The sequence below is a fragment of the Chenopodium quinoa genome, unplaced genomic scaffold (assembly GCF_001683475.1).
Source record: "Chenopodium quinoa cultivar QQ74 unplaced genomic scaffold, ASM168347v1, whole genome shotgun sequence".
Taxonomy (NCBI): Eukaryota; Viridiplantae; Streptophyta; class Magnoliopsida; order Caryophyllales; family Amaranthaceae; genus Chenopodium; species Chenopodium quinoa.
In genome coordinates this window covers 2,239,495-2,260,216 of record NW_018744066.1, presented here as the reverse complement: position 1 = coordinate 2,260,216, position 20,722 = coordinate 2,239,495, and the positions used below count along the sequence as shown (strand labels likewise).

Below are 20,722 nucleotides of genomic sequence, written 5' to 3'. Positions count from 1 at the left end.
CGGTTCCACACACCCAATTGGACTCCGGGAATGTATTAGCGACCATGGTAAACATTTCGGCAATTTTTATTTTCGGGCGAAATAAAGTCAAAAAATTCCAAAATTGAATGCTAATATCCACATTTTTTGAAAAATTTTGGAGATTCCGGGGCCCAGTGTAGAAAAGTCTTGATATTTTAGGAGATACATCTCGGGGTCTTATAATGCCGTTTAGAACCATATATGATCATTATATGTTGTCATAAATGTTCGTAGTATGCTTGAGTTAATGAAATCCGTGCAAGTTGTAAGCCGGTAAATTGACCGATTAAAGGCAAATTGGATGGTTTCACCAACCCGATTGGAATCCCAGAGCATATTAGGGACCATGGTAAACATTTCGGCAATTTTTATTTCCGGGCGAAAAAAAATCATAAAATTCCATAATTGAAGACTAATATCCACGCTTTTTAAGAAATTTGGGAGATTTTGGAGCCCGGTGTCGAAAAGTCTTGAAATTCTAGGGGATACATCTCGGGGTCATATAATGCCGTTTGGAACCATATATGACCATTATTTGTTGTAATAAATGTTTGTGGTAGACTTGAGTTAATGAAATCAAAGCAAGTTGTAAACCGGTAAATTGGCCGTTTAAAAGCAAATTTTATAGTTCAACCCACCCAATTGGACTCCCGGAGGATATTAAGAACCATGGTAAAAATTTCAGCAATTTTTATTTGCGGGCGAAAAAAAGTTGAAAAATTCAAAAATTGAAGGCTTATATCCACGCTTTTTATTAAATTTTGGAGGTCTCGTCACGTTGTCGAAAAGACTTAAGATTTTAGGGGAATACATCTCGGGGTCATTTATGACGTTTGGAACCATATATGATCATTATATGTTGTCATAAATGTTCGAGGTAGGCTTGAGTTAAAGAAATCGGTGCAAGTTGTAAATCGGTAAATTGGTCATTTAAATGCAAATTGGATGGTTCCACCCACCCAATTGGACTCTTGGAGGCTATTAACGACCATGGTTAACATTTAGGCAATTTTTATTTCTGGGCGAAAAAAGTCAAAAAAATTCCAAAATTGAAAGCTAATATCCACGTTTTTTGAGAAATTTTGGAGATTTCGAGACGCGGTGTCGAAAAGCCTCGAAAATTTATAGTATACATCTCGGGGACATATAATGGCGTTTGGAATCATATATAATTATTATATATTGTCATAAATGCTCGTGATAGGCTTAAGTTAATGGAATCCGTGCAAATTGTATACCGATAAATTGGTCGTTTAAAGGAAAATTGTATGGTTTCATCCACCCAATTGGCTTTAGGAGAGTATTAGTGACCATGGTGAACATTTCGGCATTTTTAGTTCCGAGCGAAATAAAGTCAAGAAATTCCAAAATTGAAGGCTAATATTGACAGTTTTTGAGAAATTTTGGAAGTTTCGGGGCCCGGTGTAGAAAAGTCTTGGTATTTTAGAAGATACATCTCTGGGTCTTATAATGCTGTTTGGAACTATATATGATCATAATATGTTGTCATAAATGTTCGTAGTATGCTTGAATTAATTAAATCTATGCAAGTTATAAACCGGCAAATTGGTCATTTAAAGGAAAATTGGATGGTTCCACCAACCCAATTGGATTCCCAGAGAATATTAGGGACAATGGTAAACATTTCGGCAATTTTTATTTTCGGGCGAAAAAAAATCAAAAAATTCCAAAGTTGAAGATTAATATCCACGTTTTTGAGAAATTTTGGAGATTTCGGGGCCCGTTGTCGAAAAGTCTTGAAATTCTAGGGGATACATCTCGGGGTCATATAATGCCGTTTGGAACCATATATGACCATTATTTGTTGTCATAAATTTTCGTGGTAGGCTTGAGTTAATGAAATCAGTGCAAGTTGTAAACCGGTAAATTGGTCGTTTAAAAGCAAATTGTATAGTTCGACCCACCAATTGGACTCCCGGAGGGTATTAGGAACCATTTTAAAAATTTCGGCAATTTTTATTTGCAAACGAAAAAAAAATTAAAAAATTCAAAAATTCAAGGATTATATCCACGCATTTTATTAAATTTTGGAGGTTTAAGGGCACGGTGTCGAAAACCCTTGAGATTTTAGGGAATACATCTCAGGGTCATATTATGACGTTCGGAACCATATATGATCATTATATGTCATAAATGTTCGTGGTAGGCTTGAATTAATGAAATCGGTGCAAGTTGTAAATCGGTAAATTGACCGTTTAAAGGCAAATTAAATGGTTCCACCCAACCAATTGGACTCCCGGAGGGTATTAGTGACCATGGTAAACATTTCAACAATTTTTAATTTCGGGCGAAAAAAAAGTCAAAAAATTCCAAAATTGAAGGCTTTATATCCACACTTTTTGAGAAATTTTGGATATTTCGTGACACGGTGTCGAAAAGCCTTGAAATTTTAGGGAATACTTTTCGGGGTCATATAATGACATTTGGAACCATATATGACCATTTTATGTTGTCATAAATGTTCGTGGTAGGCTTGATTTGATGATATCAATGCAAATTATAAACCGATATATAGGTCGTTTAAAGGCAAATTGGGTGGTTCCACCCACCTAATTGGACTCCCGAAAGGTATTAGGGACCATAATAAAATTTCGTCAGTTATTATTTCTGGCGAAAAAAGTCTAAAAATTCAAAAAATAAAAGCCAATATCCACGCTTTTTGAGAAATTTTGGAGGTTTCGGGGCCCTCTATTGAAAAGCCTTGAGATTCTAGGGATTATATCTCAGGGTCATATAATGTAGTTTGTAACGATATATATAATCATTATTTGTTGTCATAAATGTTCGTGGTAGGCTTGAGTTAATGAAATCGGTGCAAGTTGTAAATCGGTATATTGGTCGCTTAAAGGCAAATTGGATGGTTCCACCCTCCCAATTGGACTCCTGGATGGTATTAGGTTCTTAGGGACCATGGTAAACAATTCAGAAATTTTTATTTTCGGGCTAAAAAAAGTATAAAAATTCCAAAATTGAAGGCTAATATCCACACTTTTTGATAAATTTTGGAGGTTTCAGGGCCCGGTGTCGAAAAGTCTTTAAATTCTAGGAGATATATCTTGGGGTCATATAATGCCGTTTGGAACCATATATTATCATTATTTGTTGTCATAAATGTTCGTGGTAGGCTTGAGTTAATGAAATCAGTGCAAGTTGTAAACTGGTAAATTGGTCGTTTAAAGGCAAATTGGATGGTTTCACCCACCCAATTGGACTCTCGGAGGGTATTAGGGACCATGGTAAACATTTTGCCAATTTTTTTTTTCGGGCGAAAAATAGTCAAAAAATTCCAAAATAGAAGTCTACTATCCACGTTTTTCGAGAAATTTTGGAGGTTTCGGGGACCGTTAACGAAAAGACTCGAGATTTTAGGGTATACATCTCGTGGTCATATAATGCTGTTTGGAACCATATATAATCATTATATGTTGTCATAAATGTTTGTGGTAGGCTTGAATTAATGAAATCAGTACAAGTTGTAAATCGGTAATTTGGCCATTTAAAGGCAAATTGGTTGGTTCCACCTTCCCAATTGGACTCCCGGAGGGTTTGAAGGACCATGTTAAACATTTCGGCAATTTTCATTTCTGGGGGAAAAAAGGTCAAAAAATTCAAAAATTGAAGGCTAATATATCCACAGTTTTTGAGAAATTTTGGAGTCTTCGGGGACTGGTATCTAAAAGTCTTGAAATTTTAGGGAATACATCTCGTGGTCATATAATGTCGTTTGGACCCATATATTATCATTATTTTTTGTCATAAATGTTCGTGGTAGACTTGAGTAATGAAATCGGTGCAAGTTGTAAATCGATAAATTGGTCGTTTATAGGAAAATCGGTGAGTTAATGAGAAAAATTGGGGAAAAAATCAGCCAAAATGGTCAAAATAAGCGTTAGGTTGGGCCCACAGACGGAAAATCCACCAGATTTTTGAAATGGGTGGTAATATGAGCATTTATTTAAATTAAGGGGTGGTAATTTAAAATAACAAATTAAACGGGTGGTTAGTTTAAAAATGGTAACATTTTTTGTGGTAACTTTAAAATTATCCTAAATTCATATGGAGTAATTATAATGAAAGTCAACGTGTCAAATTTTATGAAACGAAGGAAGTAATGACATGCGCAAATGCATTGAATTTGTTATATACACTCGGGTGTAACGTACACCCAGCTAACCTAACCCAAGGTTAGTTTTTCCTCTCATTTGATGATTAAATGAAAAACTATCATCAAAATGAAAACAAATAAATGAATCATTATGACTTTGAGTATACGGTACATTCGAATGGATATAACAATATCTCGCAAAGGCGTAATATAGCCCTCTCTCGTACATTTATCAATCCGGCTAATGTTCTTTCATTAACCCCTCGTCAAAATCCTGGGTTGTCCCAAAATAATGCAGTAAGAACTAAGAAGTAAATTCTGGTCTTAGAAATTAGGCAGAAAGATGAAGCTGAAGCAATTAGAGGGTCTCCTCGGAAATCTTGATCAGTTTGCTTCACCAAAGGTATAAATTTCTGTAAAACCCAACATACAAATTCTTCTCAATTTTCTAATTCCTTCCCATTTTTCTTTATTTTCAATAAATTATTGCACAATATTTTTCTTAATTCAAGATTTTACATATATTACTCCTTTGTTGCTGCAGATTGAACTTGAACAATACCCAACTGGCCCTCATATTGCTTCTCGAATGTTATACACTGTATGCATAATCCCATTACTTTCTTTATTAGTATAACATTATTTTGTTGTTGATACCATAATATCATTAGAAAGTTTTAATCTTTTTGAAGTAGGATCGATTTACTGTATTGATAATTGATGGGTATTTTTGTTTCTTGAATTGGGTAGGCAGAGAATTCATTTGGAGATGTAAGTGATAAGGTGGTGGCTGATTTTGGTTGTGGGTGTGGCACATTAGGAATTGCTGCTGCTCTTCTGGGCGCAGAGTGAGTTTCTTTTAGCATTTCTGTGAGCATGAGTGCTTGATTTGATGTTTAATATCCTTTATCCGAAAATCGAGCTTTTATCATATGACTGAATGTGGGAAGTATTTCAGTTATGTTTGTTTGAATGTTTGTTTGTTGTCTTCTTTTTTTCTTGGACTGACGTTGATTGCTGTCAACAGTCATGTTATAGGTTTTGATGTGGACGCTGAATCCCTTGAAATTGCATACTTAAATGCAGAAGATCTAGAGGTATTATATTATATGTGTTGTAGTTTTGTAATTTTAACTGATTATTCAATATGCTGATGCTACTGGCCTTTTGATGCTTGTTTACTGAAAGTGTTGAGGTATAAGGAACTAGATGAGAATTACTTATACACCACATATCAATTACGAAATATTAACCCCTGACAGACTGTGATTATAATTTGAAGAGTTGTTGACTACCTAAGGGCGTTTGTGGAACTTGATGGATTTATTTGTTTTGCATTTGGAATCCCACTTACTTGGCTAGACTGAGTTTAAGCTAATTAGAGGTCTTTCTTTTCAGTATATCAAAATTGAGCTACATTTAGTTGACGTTGATCGGTTTCAATTATCAATTGAGCTTAAGTGGCCTAAACTAGGCAAAGAATCTCCAAGCTAATCATGCCACCTGGTGACAAGCAATGGTTTTTGCTTAGTGTTACTGCCCTATTGGCTTCATTCATTTTTCCTAAATTCTCCTTATTAGAACTTAATATCTCTTATCAGAACTTGTCTATTGTATTGGACTTGTGTAGCCACTATTAGTAGGTGAAAACTCCGGATCAAAGCTAATCATGCCACCTGGTACATCCCTCACTAGAGTCACTACCTTAGATATGAAATGAAAATGTTCTAGTCTTAGATTGCTTTTATAACGTCTAGGGATATATGATATGTTGCACTTTGCATTTGATAATAAGCATTGTGATATCAATGTTGAGTTGAAGATTTAGTCACTACTTTACCCTCTGATTGCCGCAATTGAGCATCATAATAGCAGACTGTTAAATGATAATAATAGACAGAGATTAAGAAAACTTCTCCTTCGCTCTTATAGTCGTAGGCTTGTAGCTTTTGTTGGCTTTTCCTTATAAGTTTTTAGTCTGCTAATCCCCCCCCCCCCCCCCAAATAAAGGTGAAAGGGTGGATGTTAACAGGAAGAGATAACTTATAATCTGTGATTTGAATTTGATAGCAAAATTGTAACTAAATTGTTTTTTACCTGACCCAGCATCAATACTGGTATATATTGTTGAATTTGTTTATGATTTAACCATTTGTTTAATTGTATATATGTGCAGCTGGATATGAATTTTGTTCAATGTGATATCCGGAACTTAGGATGCCGAGGTAATTTTCCCCTTGACCTCTGTGATTTCTTCTCTAAGTTAATTTCAAGTTCATTATAAAAAATATTGCCTGAAATGTTAGGTGTCACGTACATAACTACATACTGTTAAATTCTGTTAGCTATTTATGTGAATATGCTCCTTTGAAGAAGTATTTATTTATTAGAGAGCTTCAAAGCCTTCAATCTTGTTTTGAAAGATTTGAGGCACATCGAGTTGGCAAGGATCCTAGAGCCTTGGCAAAAGTTAAGAGGTTAAAGGTTTACTCATTAGTTGAGGGTAAAAATAAGCAATAAAACCATCAAAATTTTCATAGTAATGCAACAATTAGCAACGTACTGCCATATCATAGATTCATAGAAAAATAGAACATCGAGATTCCTGATGCAATGCTGATGCTCCTTGGGACACCTTAGAGGCTGTCATGGCTTTGTTGCTTTAAATTTAATGTTCCAGTGAATGAGGTATGGTTTATATGCACTAATTTCAATTATTTGCTTATTCATAATGTTGAATAGAAGTGGTTGTTATTTATGCACTTCTATGCTTTCTTTTAAACGAGGTCTTTATAACATATGAAGTCTAATGCAATCCTGCTATACTGGCCTTTTCTGATCCATGGATGGTGATCCAGAAGGTCTATCATTGGTGGTGGGCAGAAGGTGGGAACAAGAAAGTGTTGAATCTTGATTCTTCAGAAAGTATAGAAAGTTTTTTTTTTTTGGTCAGAGGTTTGTCAGGAGGTCAACCACTTTGAATCTTATTGACAAGCCTGACAAACTCTGAAGCGCTATGCTCAGTGCTATTGTTGATTATTCATGTCTATTCCGAATTTCTTAATGAAGTAAATATATAAAGAAAGACTTCAAGGAGGTATCACTTAGTCGCAAACAGAGAGGGCACAAATAGAATACATGCTGTCTTTTTAATCTTTGATAACTTGTCAATCCTAACTACAATTAAAGTTAATTTTCTTCTGACATTATGCTTTGTTGTTGTATTGTCAGCATATAGTTACATATTGTATTTTTTCCTTAAAACATAACATCAAAACTGACAGTTAGATTTCATGTTCTGAAACAATATTAGTGAATTATTTTAGGGAAAACCGTTGATACAGTTGTGATGAACCCTCCTTTTGGAACCCGCAATAAGGGAGCTGACATGGACTTTCTGTCTGTAGCTTTGAAGGTACTGTATTGCAGCTAGCTAGATATATTTTCAAATGGTGCACTTCTTTGTGATTTGCTGATTTTTACTGCTTGAATTTTGTTTCTCAGGTCGCTTCTCAAGCAGTATATTCTTTGCATAAAACAACAACAAGAGATGTGAGTCTTCTAAATTGAAACTGTAATCTATTTATTTGATGATTAGCAAATTTAGTCTAGTCTACATGTAAGAAATTATGTTTCCTAGTAACTTGTTGGAAGTTGTAGTTAAGGGCTGTTTTGGCCCTCTGGTTCATCTAATGAGCTCATGAGCTGTTTCCTTGTTGATCCTTCTTGTAGATATGATATACCTGAGGTAGATTGTGACTTGTAATGTTTACATGATTCTGTTAGGTTCTGTAAACATGTAATGCAAAAATTTTAGTAGATTGAGTTCAGTGCCTATGCTATGAATTACTAGTGTATTCTTAACCTTTGTTTTCATTATATCTTTTCTTTGGTTGTGCCAACGTTCAGCATGTGGGAAAGACAGCCTTGCGAGACTATAATGCTAAAAGTGCTGAGGTGTTGTGTGAGGTTAGTACTGCAAATTTTCCTCTGTAGAGAGCAAATATAATGGTCTTTTGCAGGATATAGCAGGTTTTACTCATTTCATTTTCTCTGTTGATTTTTTTCAGCTTCGATATGATGTCCCACAACTGTACAAGTTCCATAAAAAAAAAGAGGTTGATATTGCAGTAGACCTCTGGCGATTTGTGCCCACACCAGCAGCTGGAAATGGTGTTTAACGTTGCAGATGGTCGTGATTTCTTCAAATCTTTTGCCAACAGAATTTGGCATGAATCAAGTTTCAGAAACTGTTCTCTTGTAAAGAGGAATTTTGACTCATCAACTGTCAAGTCAGGCAACTAGATAATATACACATTATCCTCTGTAAAATACTTTAATACTTAGTCTGACACAATTGAAAGCTAGTAAGCTACACAATGCTATTTATTCTTTCTTAGAGATTCCCTGAAATTATTTATGTAATACTTGAATATTACTAGTTTCTGAAATTATTATTTTATGATCGTGATTATGTAAGATCAGATTTTAGTTATTGAGATTAATTTTGTGCAATCTCTTGAGTTGGGATTATTTAGATGCTGGCAGCATATGGATTATACACTGTATTATTCATTGCCAACAACTTTTTCTTCTGTTATATACGAAAATTTAATAGCATGTACTGAGTGCGAGAAAAAAAAGTCTGGTCACTGGCCTCACTGCTCATTAGCTTCAAACTTAACTGATAGATGGCCATATGAAGTAAGATATATGCATCAGATTGATTGTTCAGAGAAGGAAACCAGAGTAATAATTCATTTTGCCAAAATGATTGCATGATTTACAGAGCTGAACTGACTAGCTGAAAATGTTGTACACACTGTGTAATCTATGTGAAAAATAAACATATACATAAAAGCCTCAAAAACACCTTTACAAAAAGGTTTCATGGTTTCCTCCCAACTTAAAAATACAATTGAAGATGCAGCCTCTTTCTGTCTCTACATCGACTTCTCTCCATACGACCATAATTGCTAGTACTTGAGCTATATGTGATGATTATAGAAGACAAAGGCAATAAAAGCAAACAAAAACTGCCTTTTAAAGATACAACAAACTCGAAAGAATTAGATTATCCTTTCTGAATTCAAAAGTCCCACCAACCTGAATTGGTAACTTTCTTCAGATGCTATGATATTATTTATTGAACACTAATCTCAACTTCTGAAGCTTCTGTTTCTGTGCTAGGACTTTCAATTTGCTCACCAAGGGTGTACCGGGTAAACCTCCGAACTTTAATGTTCTCCCCAAGTGCAGCCACAGTTTGCTTCACAAGGTCCTTTACCAGGATACTGTCATCTTTGATGTAGGGCTGCTCCGAAAGAGCGAGTTCTCCTAACCTCTTTGAAATCCTTCCTTCAACAATTTTCTCCCTGATATTCTCAGGCTTTGATAATATATCTTCTCTCTGCATCTCAATCTCCTTTTCCTTGCTCACTATACTTTCTGGTATATCCTCGACAGATACATACTCTACCCGTGGGCAAGCTGCAACTTGCATAGCCAAGTCATCCACCAATTCCTTGAACTTCTCACTTCTACCCACAAAGTCAGTTTCACAGTTAATTTCAAGAAGCACTCCTATGCGAGCATCATGAACATAGGACCCAATTCTTCCCTCAGCTGCAAGCCGACTAGATTTCTTTTCAGCACTAGATAGACCCTTCTTTCTAAGATACTCTTGAGCTTGCTCAAGATCCCCTCCAGTCTCAGCAAGAGCCTTCTTGCAATCCATCATGCCTGCTCCAGTTTCATCTCGTAATTGTTTGACTAATGCAGCTGAGATTGCTACTGTTGGTGCCCTGCATTATGCATTGAAGTAAATAAAATTGAGATCAGCATGTTACTTAAAGGAAAAATTAGAAGAGAACAACATATGTGATGCAGTGATGACCATCAATCTGTCAACAATCTACAGAAGTATAACTTCAAACTAAGTACAAGTTTCACCAGAGGCACTTATACATGATCTATTCTGTCAGTGTTATTTAGGCAAGACTAAAGAATACAAAAAGTGTTGTTTATGAATAACTATGTATATGGCCTTGGTGCTAAGCAAGGAAACTCAAAATCCTTGATTTCATTTAATGGCTGTAGTTTTAAGTTAGGGAGTATTATATCTGATGTGGAGATGCAATACAGATTATAGATTACCGAGCAGCTGAAGTTTAGACAGCTGTTTTACTGCTATTAAAGTACGATACCAGATAATTAAATTTTGTGGGATCCCTTTCACAATCTCAATTTCTCAACCACGAAAACGAAAGAAAAAGAGAATATATGCTGTGCCATGAAATTTATGCTAAACAAAAGCATCAATAACTGACTAGAACCTAAACAGCTTTCACTCCTTGATTAATTAGTGATCCCACATAATATGTGAGTAATCAGACTCTTAAAAACTTGGAATATAATGTCCATTTTGAATGCAAAAATTACTGATCCATGCCTGCAACAATGAGTGCAAGAGTATGCGCATGTATTTTTATTGTTTATGTATCTAAAGGAGTGCTTCAACTAGTGAAATAGATTGCTAGACATTTAAAATTTCAGACTTCAATACAACTCTTTTTTATTATTACACAATTCATAACAAGATCAGCAGTAATGCAGTAGACTTGAACCTTAAACTGTCAAAAAAGTTACGATATATGCTCAATCTTTGCATGGGTGAATGTACGTATATCAATATGTATCATTTATGAAGTGCATCACTTTCAACATGTCATTAGTCTCATTACAAATGTAAATCAGCAGATCAAGGGATATATTACTTCTTATAAAAGTCTTACACACTACACAGAAATCTAAGCAGGGTGATAGACTGGTTATTTACCAGAAAAGCTTAAGTATCATAGAATGAGGCTAAAATACTGTAGTGTGTATTACTTACTGTATAATTTTAAAAGGTTGTTCGAATGATAGTAGGAAAGACCGAATTCTAATAAATTAAAAAGGTATGAATAGACAGATAGCACACAACATACCATTTCATATTTTGCAACATAAGGTCTGTGACAAGAGCCATTAAATAATATCTATGTTACTCTAAACCTTCATATGATATCAAGTATTACTGTACAAGTGATCGGATACTCTACACTTAGACGTGGTATGACACCAGAACATGCAAAATATCCATAAAATGATCGTGTAGGCTCATGTCTGATACATACACACACCCGACATCTATGTCAGACATTTCTATCGAGTCTAAGTAAAGTAGGATAATATTATATTATATACTGTAACAAGAGGAAAATCGAGGTATAACTTACTTCTCAACTGGTTTTTCAATTTCAGCTGCAGCAGGCTTCTCTTGTTCTGGTGCAGAGGATGGTTTTGCTGCAGTTTGGGCAGCCACCTCAGCTGCAAAATCTTGGGATTTCTTCTCCAATCCTTCACCAAGATTGTACCTCACAAACCTATTCACTTTAATGTTTTCTCCAATTGTTGCAATTGTCTGCTTCACCCAATCCTTAACAACCACTTTATCATCCTTGATATATGGCTGCTCGAGCAAAGCCAAGTCTCCAAGCCTCTTATTAACCCGCCCTTCAACAATTTTTGACCTGATTTGCTCAGGTTTTGACAATAAATCTTCCTTCTGCATTTCAATTTCTTTTTCTTTATTCACAATTTCTTTTGGAACATCATCAGTAGAAAGGTACTCCACTTGAGGGCATGCAGCCACTTGCATAGCTAGATCATCGACTAGCTCCCGAAAAATATCACCCCGAGAAACAAAATCTGTCTCACAATTCACCTCAATCAGAACTCCGATTCTGCTATCATGAATGTAGGAACCTATTCTCCCTTCAGCAGTGGTTCTGCTAGCTTTCTTATCTGCACTGGCTAGTCCTTTCTTTCTGAGAAACTCTTGTGCTTTAACAATATCACCTCCAGTCTCAGAGAGTGCCTTTTTGCAATCCATCATCCCAGCTCCTGTTTCATCTCTTAACTGCTTTACAAGAGCAGGGGATATAGCTGCTGCAAACATAACAGACAAGGATGCAGAAACTGTAAATAATAAGGCAATGATAAGCGCTTATGCATGATCCTATTTACAGGAATCAGCCAATCACATTAGTATGTGACATGTAATTTATCTGGCTTCTAAAAATAATAAAAAAAAAAATAAAAAAAAAACCAAATACTTCTATGCTTCAATTGAAAATAAAGCATGTCTTATCTCTATGAAGAGAGCTTCAGCCTTTCTCCTAGGGTAGACTGGTTTCACAAACATCCAACAATTAATGCTTTGTAAGTTCTTTTTATCTTTCATTCTTGTTATTGCAGTGGAATGTGGGGAAGAGAATGTAGAAGCATTTTAGACCAAAACAATGACTTCAGCTACCTATAGACATCACAGAACACAGGAAAAATTCATACAAAAAAAAAAAAAAAAAGAGTTGAGAATTAATAGCATGCTAAAGGTTTGTCACAATTTTACCTTCTAGACTTAACATGGCTTTTGCAGGGGTTCTTCACAACACCAGACAAGTTTCACAAATATACAAATATTCGTATGTGACAGGGAGAAAGTACACTTTGAAAAACTAGGTTAATTACATAATCCTTCAACCAGAACTAACAACCACACCTCCATTTAACATTTACGCTGGTAGTACAAATATAAAAATTGACCATAAATTTCTGAAAACTCGTTTTTGAGTTCAATTGGTTACATCAATCTTCATAGTGCTTACATATACACTTCAGAAAATCAGGGACGTTCACTCAACCAAACGCTCCACAAAACTGTCATTAGAGATTTTAAAACGGAGAAAAACAAGATACAGATAATTTTGAAATAGAAATGCTGTTACTTAGAAGGCATCCTGAAAGCTTTAAAATATTGTGATAATATGCACTAAGATATTTTTAGATCTAGCAAATTTTAATGTAATTAGGAACTAACAGACGGGAAGTTTAGCCACCTTTGGAGGCGCTTCCCTGAGGGGAAGATCCATTTGGTCCACTTGAGTCATTGATACTCCCATTAGCCTCAGGAGAAGTCGTCTCAACACTGGCTGCATCAGTAGGGATTTCTACAGAAGCATCCTCTTTTGCACTAACATCCTCAGCTGGTCCAGCTGGAGTTTCTACTAATGTTTCTTGGCTAAGAGGAGACACCTCACTTTTTGTCTCTCCATCTTCAGCCGATGGGGGAGAAGGTATTGGTGTTGTTGCCTCATCTTCCGCACTTGAGGCACTAATGCTGTCAGGACTAGACGTCTCCACTATGGATTCATCTGTGGGAATCTCTAATTGCACGTCTTCTTTCGCACTAACAATCTCAGGTTGAGTTTCTGCCCCAACTTCCTGGACAACTGAAGAGGCCTCACTTGTCTGTTCATTGTCAGCCAAAGGGACACCAGATATTGCTGCTGTCTCATCTTCTGCAACGGGAGCATCATCTTGACTCGTCATTGCAACTTCTTCACGGTTTGTATTCTCTGCTTCTTCCTCAATGGAGGGAGCAGCAGCCTCAACATTTTCTGATGTATCATCTACAGAACTAACTTCACTAACATCATTGCTTGAGGTTTCAGCAGATGCATCTTCGTCGGGTTTTTCTCTCTCGTCTAGAAAGGCAGCAATATCCTTGTTTCTACGGAAAGCAACAACAAAGGGGTTTGTTGCTTCATGGACAACACCCTGATTCAACTTTGAATCGAGCTTGTTCACATCTTCCGCTGTCTTCATGGTTAATGTTACTATGCCTCTTGAAATACGTAACACACGGACTTTAACTTCTTGGCCAACCTCTAGCGATGTGTTCCCCATAACGTTCCCAAAACCATCATCTGGTTCCTCTGATGTCGGCAGAAAACCTTCCTCTCCCTCAGGAAGAGATATAAAAGCACCACTTCGTGCAAAATTTTTAACAGTGCCCACAAGATCTTGCCCCTGGACAAACTTGGTTTTCTTCACATCTTCTCTCTTCTGAGAACTTCTAGTTGAGCTCCTTCTAGGTGATCTATCCTTGTCACTGCTACCATCTTTCTTTTGCTGGGGCTTGCTGCTACTATCATCGTCACGCATTGAAAGAGATATCCTCCTTGTCTCAGTATTCACTTCTAATAGTCTCACTTTCACCTCTTGGCCTATAGAAACCACATCATTGACATCCTTTACAAAGCTAGCACTTAATTGGGAAACATGCACCAGACCATCTGTAAATGCTCCAAAATCAACAAAAGCACCAAATGGCTGTATTGACCTTACTTTTCCAGTAAATATTGCCCCAGCAACTAGGTCCTCATCCTTAACAGGTGGCATCTCACTCTTCCTGCCTTGTCTTCTCTTAACCTGAGCAGAAGCAGCACTTGTATCAGATTTAGCGGAGGGTTCCTCATTTGTCTGAACTTCTTCAGGTGGTCCAGCAGATGCTTCATCTGCCACTGATGAATCTTGTTCCTCTAACACGACATCTGTCCCTGTGGCTGATAATTTCTGAATTCTTGAACATCCATTTTTCAATTGTTGAAATACTGTGATGCTTTGTGGAAGGGCTATAGAATGTTTTTGGGAGGATATTAAAGACCTTTTAAGGTTTCCAGAGTATCTGGAAAAACACCTGCTCTTCCTTATCGTAAATGCATTTCCAGGAATAAATGAAATATTGCTTACTGAACAAGGAATTACAGGCGTCATTTAGGCTAGTGCATAAAGTTATGGTCTCCTCTTTTTTGTTTTGCTGAAATTAGCAGATCATCTATGCACCTGAAAAACAATGATCAGAATCTTTAATCATCCAACATATTACGAACATTTCAACACTGATAAACATATCTAAGATGATGAAATGTTGCTGGAATTCTATAATAAGATGAAAGTTGTATTTTATCAATGTCATGCCAATATCACTATACATTACACGTGCCTCATTCTTCACCTGGAAGCATAGTATGGATAGAAATAGCATATGATAATGATAAATCAGCCCACATAACGAAAATTGCTAACTTACTAAGCATGCTTCCTGTGGTGTGGCATCTACATATAATATCATCTAGTCAATACCTTAATTAAACAATTACTAGAAACTCGACTAAACACTCATCTTCATTAAATCTGAGAAGCAAAGGTTTACATTGCGTCGAAGGTTTTCCAGGGAATCAGATGCACTGTTGTGTAAAGACCAAGCATATGCTCTACTATTACCATCAAAAATACCATCATATGACTCCTAACATACAAGGTCCATAATCTAAAGCTCAAAACACAGCAAAAGTGACTAAGTGAGGCTTGTTTAAATTATAAAATTGATATGTTAGCCAAACTAAACTAACCCCATTACTTTGGTTATACTATATACTTTACAAATGCCAATTGCCACAAATTCCATTACATTTTCCAAGTCTACAAACTAACACAAATATAGGACCTTTCAAACTAGGGATAACAGAAATACACCATAATTTCTCACAATTAATCAATAAACCGTTCAAAATTGATAATTCTACTACAATGCGGACTTTAATCAAAGGGGTAAATATAAATTAGAACAGAGAAATTAAATTTTTGCATTGTACCTTGAATTTAAAACAAATAAATAAAAATCCAGCAACTGCAATTGACAGAAGCATTTGAATAAAGCTGAACTATGAACAGTCTAAATTACAACTTAAATTAAATTACCAAATAAATTCTTAAATTTCATAATTAGTAGCTCAAACGCCGGATTAATCAACTAATACAATAATTTCAGAAGAAAAAACAAAACCCAGAAACAAGAACACAACATAAACCCATAATAATCAAAGAAACATTGAATATCAAGCCGGAAAAGAAAATTGACAATTAAACTACATAAGAAGGAAGTATTGTACAAAAGCTCGTACCTTTCTAATTGTATTAAGAATAATAAACTCCAAACAAAAGGGGTGATAGATAAAATTTGGAAATTAAAAGTTGAAAGTCAGAGGAAAAGTAGGATAAACCAAGAAAATAGAGAAGCTCAGAGTGTCAGTCTCTCTCTATTTCTATGTTTGTGGAAGTGAGTAAGAAGAAGGAAATGAAAGGCAGGGCATTAGCTTCTTATCTTCATTTCTGAATATTGTGATAACTTAATTCAATGTTTCCATACCATTTTTTTTTACACATTGTTTGAAGCCCAATTAGGCAGTCCATATAGTCAATTGTGGTCACTTTACCATGATATCAGCCCAACCCAGTCCCTCATGGCTTTTTGGCGCTTTTTTTAGGTAAGATGAAAGATCTTACTGAAGCGGCACTTCTTACAGCCCGAAACCTCCAAAATTTATCAAAAAACGTGGATATTAGCTTTAAATTTTGAAATTTTTTGACTTTTTTTTTCCCTGTAATTAAAAATTGTCGAAATGTTTACCATGGTCCCTAATACCCTCCGGGAATCCAATTGGCTGGGTAGAACCATCCAATTTGCCTTTAAACGACCAATTTAACAGTTTACAACTTGCACCGATTTCATTAACTCAAGTCTACCACGAACATTTATGGCAACATATAATGATCATATAAGGTTCCAAACGACATAATATAAACCCGAGATAATTCCCCTAAAATCTCAATGTTTTTCGACACCAGGCCCCGAAACATTCGAAATTTCTCAAAAATCGTAGATATTAGCCTTCAATTTTGGAATTTTTTAACTTTTTTTCGCCCGGATATAAAAATTGCAGAAATGTTTACCATGGTCCTTAATACCCTCCGGAAGTCCAATTGGCCTGAATGGGTGGAACCATCCCATTTGCCTTTAAACGACCAATTTACCGGTTTACAACTTGCACTGATTTCATTAATTCAAGCCTACCACGAACATTTATGGCAACAAATAATGAGCATATGGCTCCAAACGATATAATATGACCCCGAGATGTATCCCCTAAAATTTCTTCTTCTTTTTTTTCGAAATCAGGCCCTGAAACCGTCGAAATTTTCTAAAAGCCGTGGATATTAGTCTTCAATTTTAGAATTTTTTGACTTTTTTTCGCCCGAAAATAAAAATTGCCGAACTGTTTACCATGGTCCCTAATATCCTCCGGGAGTCCAATTAGGTGGGTGGAACCATCCAATTTGCCTTTAAACGACCAATTTATATTACCGGTTTACAACTTACACCGATTTCATTAATTCAAGCCTATCACAAACATTTATGACAATATATAATGATCATATATAGTTCCAAACGACATTATATGACCCCGAGATGTATTCCCTAGAATTTCAAGACTTTTAGACACCGGGCCCGAAAACTCCAAAAAATTTCAAAAAACGTGGATATATATTAGCCTTCAATTTTTGAATTTTTTTGACTTTTTTTCGCCAGGAAATAAAAATTACCGAAATGTTTACCATGGTCCTTTATATCCTCCGCGAGTCCAATTGGGTGGGTGGAACCATCCAATTTGCCGTTAAACGGCCTATTTACCGGTTTACAACTTGCACCGATTTCATTAACTCAAGCTTACCACCAACATTTATGACAACATATAAGATCATTATGGTTCCAAACGGCATTATATGACCCTGAAATGAAATCCTAAATTTTCAAGGCTTTTCGACACCTAGCCTTGAAATCTCCAAAATTTCTCAACAAGCATGGATCTTACTATCTTAGCCTTTAATTTTGGAATTTTTTGACTTTTTTTTGCCCGGAAATAAAAATTACCGAAATTTTTAGCATGGTCCTTAATACTATCCAGGAGACCAATTGGATGGGTGGAACCATCCAATTTGCCTTTATACGGCCAATTTACCGGTTTACAACTTGCACCGATTTCATTAACTCAAGCCTACCACGATTATCTATGACAACATATAATGATCATATATGGTTCCAAACGGCATTATATGACCCCCAAATGTGTTCTCTAAAATCTCAACACTTTGCGACACTAGGCCCCGAAGAATCCAAAATTTCTCAAAAAACGTGGATAATTAGCCTTCAATTTGGAAAATTTTGACTTTTTTTGCCCAGAATTAAAAATTTCCGAAATTTTTACCATGGTCCCTAATACCCTTCGGGTGTCCAATTGGGTTGGTGGAATCATCCAATTTGCCTTTAAACGACCAATTTACCAGTTTACAACTTGCACGTATTTCATTAATTCAAGCCTACTACGAACATTTATGACAACATATAATGACCATATATGTTTCCAAATGGAATTATATGACTCCGAGATGTATCCCCTAAAATATCAAGATTTTTCTACACCGAGCCCCGAAACCTCCAAAATTTCTAAAAAAGCGTGCCTTCAAATTTGAAATTTCTTGACTTTTTTCGCCCAAAAATAAAAATTGTCGAAATGTTTACCATGGTCCTTAATACCGTTTGGGAGTCCCATTGGGTGGGTGGAACTTTCCAATTTGCCTTTAAACGACCAACTTGCCGGTTAAAACTCTTTAACTGATTTCATGAATTCAAGCCTAACATGAACATTTATGGCAACAAATAATGATCATATATGGTTCCAAATGGCATTATATGACCCCAAGATGTATCCCATAGAATTTCAAGACTTTTCGACACCGGGCCCCGAAACCTCCAAAATTTCTCAAAAAAACGTGGATATTAGCCTTTAATTTTGGAATTTTTTGACTTTTTTTTGCACGGAAATAAAAAATGCTAAAATGTTTACCATGGTCCCTAATATCCTCCGGAAGTCCAATTGGGTGTGTGGAACCATCCAATTTGATATTAAACGGCCAATTTACCAATTTACAACTTGCACTGGTTTACCGGCATACAACAACCAATTTAATTAACTTGCACCAAACTCGACTTGAACCAAAATTGATCCAAACCCGTTTTAACTTTTTAAAACCCAAATTTAACCCAGCTTGTTAATAACCTTACCTGAATTCAACCCGACCCGTTCCTAACCCGATCCGAATTTAACCCAACTTGTTACAAACCCGACCCGAAATCTACCCGACTTGTAATTGACCTGACCCAAATTCAACTCGACTTGTTATTGACCCGACCCGAATTGTACCAGACCTATTACTTACTCGACCCAAAAATTCAACCCGATCTAGTACTAACCCGACTGGAAATAACACGCTTGTTATTGACCTGACCTAAATTCAACCCAAATTGTTCCTGACCTAATTTCGAATCACCTTAAATGCAATTTAGACCACCTTATTATTGTTGATCAAAGAATTTTGTCTAGGGAGACCAAGTCGGTCCAGGCCAACAAAAGAAAGGAGCATCATCCTCAAATTTAAGAGTTAAATATAGTATATATTTGTTGTATGGTCAAAGGAGATAATTATCTTCCTTAATTATAGACTATAGTTCCCTAGTATATTTTCATATCTATTATATTCAAAGGAAATAATTAGCTTTATAAAAATGATAATTATCTATTTATAGTTAGTTGAACCCGAATATAACCTGACTTGGAAATGACCCAACCTGATTATAACCCGCAAATTATTGACTTCAACTGAACCCGACTTGAACCCGAGAATGACCCGACTAGAAAATGACCCAACCTGATTATAACCCGCAAATTATTGACTTGAACCGAACCCGACTCAAACCCAAGAATGACCCGACCTGATTGCTGATTCTAACCCGCAAATTATTAATTTGAACCGAATTTAACTCGAACTCGAGAATCACCCTAACTCGTTTTAGCCCGAATTAAACCCGACCTATTGTTCACCCGACCCGAATGTAACCCGACTTATTATTAACTCGACCTAAACCCGACCCAAACCCGATAAGAAGTATGACCATACGTGACCCGACTCAAGCATGACCCAACCCAAACCCGACCCGCATAGGTTATAGAATTAATCCGAATTGACTCGACCCGAGTTGACCCGACCCAAGCCCAACCCGTCTACCCGCTGACAACTCTACTTACAGGTTTAGCCAACCTAGCTCCACAGGTCCACTCTTGAGAGTAGAAGACTAGAAGGGAATCCCCCTATTCCCAATCATTCTGGTGGGACTCGAACTTGCGACCTCAAAGTCACAAAATGAGTTCCCCACCAACTCCACCAAACTTTGCTTGGTAAATCCTTATGGATTTTTGGGTTTCGGGTAATTTGATAGAATATCTTTTACGAGTACTTCATCCGTAATTTATTACTTGCTCATTTTGCATTTTTTGCTCTCTTCATTATTTGACTTGCTTTGACAAATATTTGTGATTTTATATAAGAAAAAAATATATAGTCTTGTACTCTTGTGGAAACTTGTAGGTTGGAATCTACTCAAAGAATAATTTATTAATTATAATCATATATTTGAATTGGCATACGTGCCTAGGAGAAATGGAGGAAGTTATTATAAAATAAATAGGGCATACAAGTTAAGAAACACACAATGCGTGCGTATGTAATATAAGAAACCTATTAAACTTCATTACTCCTTTGTCCCAATAAACTAAGGGTGTATTCTATTCACCTGATTTTCACTGATATGAACTTACCTGACCTTATTAAAACTCGTTTTGATTGTAATTTATACTTGGGGTAACCCTTATCAAAACTTATTAAATTTGATCTAAAGTTAATTGAATTTATTATACCTAAAGTAAGTGAAAATAAGGAAAACAGAACATA

General features: G+C 35.9%; 2 protein-coding genes across 3 annotated transcripts; one reads left to right on the top strand and one right to left on the bottom strand.

Annotated features, from left to right (window-relative positions):
• Positions 1 to 4,378: 4,378 nt before the first annotated feature.
• On the top strand, positions 4,379 to 8,652 carry LOC110690985 (methyltransferase-like protein 5). Its single transcript, XM_021867911.1, has 9 exons — positions 4,379 to 4,550; positions 4,692 to 4,748; positions 4,898 to 4,995; positions 5,175 to 5,244; positions 6,324 to 6,372; positions 7,474 to 7,562; positions 7,652 to 7,699; positions 8,057 to 8,116; positions 8,218 to 8,652. The coding sequence occupies exons 1-9, from the start codon at positions 4,491 to 4,493 to the stop codon at positions 8,326 to 8,328; spliced, it is 642 nt and encodes a 213-aa protein (XP_021723603.1). The 5' UTR covers positions 4,379 to 4,490; the 3' UTR covers positions 8,329 to 8,652.
• A 222-nt stretch (positions 8,653 to 8,874) lies between these two features.
• Positions 8,875 to 16,210, bottom strand: LOC110690984. 2 transcript variants are annotated; one of them, XM_021867910.1, is made up of 4 exons: positions 16,000 to 16,210; positions 13,090 to 14,878; positions 11,428 to 12,136; positions 8,875 to 9,951 (listed from the first exon to the last, which is right to left on the bottom strand). In XM_021867910.1, the coding sequence occupies exons 2-4, from the start codon at positions 14,807 to 14,809 to the stop codon at positions 9,291 to 9,293; spliced, it is 3,090 nt and encodes a 1,029-aa protein (XP_021723602.1). In that variant the 5' UTR covers positions 14,810 to 14,878; positions 16,000 to 16,210; the 3' UTR covers positions 8,875 to 9,290. The 2 variants fall into 2 exon arrangements, with proteins under 2 accessions (XP_021723602.1, XP_021723601.1); XM_021867909.1 differs by having other exon boundaries at positions 11,428 to 12,139; positions 16,000 to 16,209.
• Positions 16,211 to 20,722: the final 4,512 nt, after the last annotated feature.